Consider the following 6,000-nt stretch of genomic DNA (forward strand, 5'->3'; position numbering starts at 1 on the left):
ATCTATTTAATATCAGGAACATTAAAACGACTCAATGAACACTAAGGTAAAGGTTTAGTAAGTTACTGGAGGCTTCATGCAAAAAAATAACGCACATTAGCATTCACACATTAATGGAGCAGCTATGACATCTGCTTTTGAAGAGGTTCTGATTTTTACATGCAAAGACTGGACAGAACGAGGAGTGTTACCAGCCTGGGAACAGGATTGGGATGGAATTCTCAAGCAAAGCAAATAGAGAAGCTGAGAAAAGATGCGGAATGGGATCACAAGCCTGAATAAGCTGGGAGAAGAAGATAAAGAAGGAACTTTCCTTTGAGTATTTTAAGAAAAACGTTTTGGTATTGCACTTATGAAATGTTCACCCATGTCTTCTCACACAACTGTAACATTCTCCAAGTGCAGCTATTTTTCACAACATATGCTTATGAAAAATAAAAACCTGTGAGGAGCAACCCTAATGTAAGACCATTAAGCTCAAAGTATCTGTTATTCCTTCATGATTCTACAGACTAAACAGTGCTAAGAACAGTCAGTCAGTGGGGACTGTGTATATTGAACACTTAATGTTGTGAATAATTCATGGCGTGCGGTTAAGTTTGGAGAGGTGCTGTGGAACAAAATGACTAGAGGGCAGGTAATTGTTATCGATTCCCCTGAAGCCTCTCTCCTGTTGAGAGCAGCTTGGAGAGACGGGCTCCGGGACTCTATCAAAACCACAAAATAAGTCATGTCTCCACAATGCCTGCCTGCCTGCTGGATACCTATAAATTTAACTACCTTGACAAAGTGCCCAAGGATAGCAGAACCTGTTCAGTCAATCAATATCTGAGCAAACTGGCACAAAGTCAGCGGGCTGCCAGGCTTCCTGGCAGCAAAGCTGGGCTACTATGATGGCTGATCATCCCCCTGTCAGCACTCCGCCAGCTCGTTCTTAAATATTCTATAGGTCAGCTCTTTGCATGGCAGTGTTTTGCAGGATGGTACGAGTGAAGGGGCGATTCCAAAAGATTACACCTCTCATGGAAAACGTCAGTGTCATCATTCATTAATGTTAACACGGAGGCTCAGTCTGTAAATAATCCAGATCAAGGACAAACAGACATGAAATCAGTTACTTGTATAAAATTGAATTTGTTATTTTATTTGTTATGTGTTATACTGTACATGCAGCAGCTCCAATGAAAGTAGTTTTAATTATGTCTGCATTTCTTTAAAAAAGTCTTTCAACAATACATTTTGTTTTTCTTGCAGGACTTTCTGCTGCATTATCACATGGAGAAATGCCCGTCTTCCCATTAGACTAACATGTGCCTATCACATCCTTCAGCCTCTGGGTACCCATGGCGGTAAAACAGACATAATCCCCTGAGAACGGCTGTGTCAGTTCTGATACCCATGTCCCTCGGTGGGAGAGAGCAGGGGTGTTGCTGCCTAAATGCCTGACAAATCCGGTTGCCACCTGAATACCGGAGTAATCCATCACATACCTCTGATGGGCCTACAGAGGCAGACGGAAAGTCTCAGGGTGAAAGGAGCTATAGTTTTTGGTGAATGTAGTTGACAGTGAAAATATGGGTGTGGTTGTGAAGAATCCAGAGGAGCAGAACACAACCAAAATCTAATAATGTCTTAAGCAAACTGTACGGGGACTCCTTGTGTATTTTGGCAAGCCTGATCGAAAAAGGTTTTGGGGGAGTGGAACTCTAAGGCATGCAAGGAATTCATGCAAACAATGGACACATTTACACTACAGGGGATTAGGGAGAGCTGTTATGAATGTTTTTGTTTTTCAAGGAAGGAATATCAATGTCTTCATCAGAAGGGCTGGTAGGGATGGTTGATCTCACCTAAAATCTGCATCAAATTATAGGGAATGGATTAAAAGTGAAAATGACCAACCTTCACGCTGATCTGTTTGCAGATGAAGTGATTTGATGGAGGTGAGCGATGGTATGAAAAGATACAAAGTGGAGAGGAAGACAATACAGTGAAACAAAACAGTGTTTCCGTAGAGACAGCGGAGAATGGTGACACGGCACAGCAGAGTAACGCATATATACAGTCCAGTATTAGGGAGGGAAACTTTTTTTTACTATTCAGCTTTTTCATTTGAATATTTATTTTGTTGCAATGTATACGTCAGATGATCAATTTGATTATATGAATAGATATATGGATTTATGAGAGAACAAATTAAATAAAATGACTAAGTTACGAGTATTGGACATATGTCTCATTCATGGAGGCTAGATGTTTTTTCACAAAGCTGACCTAAATGTAATATTTTCTAAGTTTCCCTCCCTGACACACACAAAGGACAGCATGAAGATATTTTGGTTTAAGAAAAGCCCATCTGCAGCACTTTATCCTCTGTGACATATTGACATGTCACATGGATATATGAAGGAGTGCCAGCAGACAGAGGCTGACACCCCTCTGTTGCAGGATAAGCACTTGACAAATGAGCGCTCATGCACAATCACAAGACGCTTGTAATTCTGCCCACGTTGATGGAGTTATCCTTAAGAGGAGGGTCACTGGCAGCGACCCACAGCAAACAAGGCGTGCATGCACCTGCACACCTACAAGGATGCACACACTCTTCATGGATGAGAAGTGGATGGACATATGATAAACAGACAGCAGGGGAAAACCATTTCATGAGGGGACCCCTCCCCCCTTTCAGTGTCACTCTCCCCACCCACACAGAAATATGAGGACATCACTCTGTGGTGGCTCTGAAATGTCAAGACAAGGGTGGTGCTGGCAGCGTGTTTGTGTACCTGTAGACAGGAATTGGATCAAGTAGTGACAGTAAGTGGAAGGAAAAAACAGTCGCAGACAACAAACACCAACCTATAACAAGCACATTTAATGCAAGTCTGAAATGTGTGTGCGTGGGTGGGTGTTGAAAGAGTGATGACAGAGAATAATAACACAATTCTTTTTCCCGTAGTAGTCTTTTCATGTGTCACTTTCAAGTAGTGGTAACTTTATTGACATTTCTGTTTCTGTCCCTGTTGTACCCGGGGGGATGAAGTGTTTGGAAGGGACTACATTTAATCAGGCCATAGACTCTTATAGGCCACTCAAAAGTGAGAATGTAATATTGAAACACTGTTAATCTCAGCATTAAACTGCACTATCATGCACATTAAAAGGCATTAAGGTTTGTAACATTACTGTATTTATTTGTTTATAGCCCACACATCATAATATACTAGAAGTTTGAAATCAACCAGCTTTCTTATAGCCTGTCCTAACACAAAAATGTAACAGTTGTCAAATGGCCTGTTTGTTTCCAAAGCTTGTTGTTTACAGGTTTGAGAGCAGATATTGCATGGCCCTAAGTCTCCACTCAGGTATCTCAGAAATAAAGGGGCATGTCAAAGGCCACTTGTCTTGAGTCCCTCATATTTTAAACCCAATCAAGCAGCCCAGTGATAGCACGCCCCCAGGTCTAGTCTCTTCATTCTTGCAGCAATAACAAAGATAGAGTGAAAACATGGCTCAAGTCTTTGTTCTCCATTCCAGACAAGTACACTTTTAAAAGGTTACGGCTGGTTTGATTTCTATCTCTCTGCTGGTGTGGCGAGGCAGGCGGAAAAGTTGGTGTTGGAGGCCAATGGGTTGACAGCTACCTGGGTGGTGTTACAGACTAGCCAGGCCTGGGGGCCCTGCTGGCGCCACGCCACACAACTACTGTAATTACTTCTAAGGGGAAAAAGGCTGTGTCTGCACCTGTGACAGACATGCCCTGATTAATAGAGGGAACTTACATCCCTTCCTCCACTTTGCTGCTTGGCTGACTTCCTCTCCCTGTCAAGATTTAAGATCTAAACCTTCTGGAGCCCATGGTGTTTAATCTGTAAATTTGATGCTGCTATGGCCCTTGAAGATGATTTTACCTCTGATCCATGTGGAGGCTCTGCTGCAAAAAATGTTTTTTGGATCATTTCCTATGAGGAAAAACCCAACACTAAATATCAATAGTACACATCTATGTCAGAGGAAAGTTTGTTTAAAAAAGTACTACTCAAATTCAATTTTACATTTCTTAAGCAGCAGTTTTTTTTAATATTCTGTCTGGGGTAAAGAAAAAAAACTGGGCAGTAATTTACTTATTTTATCTTGATGGATGGAAAAAAGGGGCTGAAATCACTCATCCATAAAATAGCTTGTATGATACACTATTACATGTGCTTTTGAGAAAATTATGAAGTGATAGTCAAGCATGCCTCTTTCTTGCCCTTTCACTCCCCCTCCCCCCTCTCCCCATGGTAACAACTGTATGAGCTATTCTGTTTCATGTACATCAGACATGGTGGTGTTATTCGCAAGGGCTGACCTGACTGCTCTCTCCTGTATACCAGCTTTTTCCAGGATGGGTACAATGCTGCCCTTACCCTGCATTAGTCTGCTCACAAAGATATCACAACAAAAACAAACCCTGAAACTTCAGGCTTCTCCATGCCTTTAAGATCTCTGGGTAGTGCGGGGGGAGGATAATGGGGCCTTTCGATACAGTCAAAATAAAAAAGAAAGAAGGCCTGGCATGGCTTTCAGTGGCAGCAGAGAAAACGCCTTCACTGCAGCTGTTTTCATAGAGGCCGCACCTGGTCGAACTTGCAACCAAATAGGAAGTTGAGGTTAGTTCAGCTTGTTAGTATGGGAGAAATGGTGTGGCAAGGATATCGGTGAGAGAATGGATTGTAGGAGAGACAGAGACAAACAGTGGTATAAATGTGGTCATCAAATGTGGAAATTACACAACAATTTAAATGTTTTCCAAAGATGTTTTCACTTATCCTGGCTGATTAGAACTCTACTCAGGCTGAAGGTGGGCAGAGCTACACCACGATCCAAGAATTATAACGGTGTAATTTGTCCCATCCTGCCGGGTGCAAAAAGAGCTAACAAGAGAATGAGGAAAATGTCAATCAAACACATTCTGCACACTCCCACACACTCCTGAGAAGAGCTCTAATCAACCAAAATAACTGAAATCACCTCTGTAAACATACCACTGGGGTTACAGGGTCTTTAAAAAGAGATATGCATGGCAGCTGGTGAGTGAACAACATTTAGAACAAAACAGACAAGAAGCTGGGTGGTTGTTTGTGGTTTGCAAAGTGCGTGAGACAACAGAAATAACAGATCAATTCAAGAACTGAGAGAGATGTTTGACTTTACCTCTCACGTAGAGATTGGCAGGAGCCGAGTAACGGGTTCCGGCACTGTTCATGGCAACACATTCATATTTCCCCTGGTCGGACTCCTCGCTGTTCTCAATTTGCAAAGCTCCTGCATAAAGGATTCAAAAAAGTTAGCTGTCTTGACAGTTGTGGAACAAGAGCTGTAGTGCAGCATGAACCCACAGAATACATCTTTACAGTTACTTGCTAGAGATCCTGTATTAAACTAGTCTAACCCAATTCATGCTTAATTAAGTGACACAGACACAGATGCAGTTTTGTCATGAAAATGCTCACAGCAACATAAGCATTTAGCTGATTTGGCAAGTGTAAATGTAAAACTGCTAAAAGAATATTCACCTAGTCATGTTAAGAAGAAAGAAAACACCATGACTGAGGGTCAGTTAATCATCTGAGTAACATGTCACAACCATCAAAGTCTGATTAGGCCTTCTGCTCATGGAAGTAACTTACAAACTAAAGTGTCTATATCATACAGAATAGCTGTAACAAAAGCAGAAATGTAATATCTAAAGACGCAATAAGACTGGTGCTGCTTAATATCAGCAACTGTGAAATCAGTGTTGTACACAGTTTTACCAAAGGACATTCGTTAGAGCCTAAGGGGACATATACTGACTTTTGAGTTTAGAGTGTTTTCAGAGATCTTTGGTACTAACATAAAACTGAAACGTGACGTTGTTTAAGCAAAACAAGTGAGTAAAAGGTAAATGAGTAAGTAAAAGGTATTGTTGTTCCTCTCATTCATTATTTGCTTCATGGCCTGGGATTCACCTGCAAA

The 6,000-nt window shown here is 41.5% G+C and overlaps 1 protein-coding gene across 22 annotated transcripts in view; it reads right to left on the minus strand.

Annotated features, from left to right (window-relative positions):
* ptprfb (protein tyrosine phosphatase receptor type Fb) overlaps positions 1-6,000 on the minus strand; it is a 156,988-nt gene that overhangs the window by 59,041 nt on the left and 91,947 nt on the right. For all 22 annotated transcript variants that reach the window (XM_020591231.1, XM_020591233.1, XM_020591237.1 and 19 more), the window contains one exon: positions 5,197-5,307. In XM_020591231.1, the coding sequence (XP_020446887.1) occupies positions 5,197-5,307 (111 nt within the window). The remainder of the gene's footprint in view (positions 1-5,196; positions 5,308-6,000) is intronic.

The sequence above is a fragment of the Monopterus albus genome, unplaced genomic scaffold (genome assembly GCF_001952655.1).
Source record: "Monopterus albus unplaced genomic scaffold, M_albus_1.0 scaffold14.1, whole genome shotgun sequence".
NCBI classification, from domain to species: domain Eukaryota; kingdom Metazoa; phylum Chordata; class Actinopteri; order Synbranchiformes; family Synbranchidae; genus Monopterus; species Monopterus albus.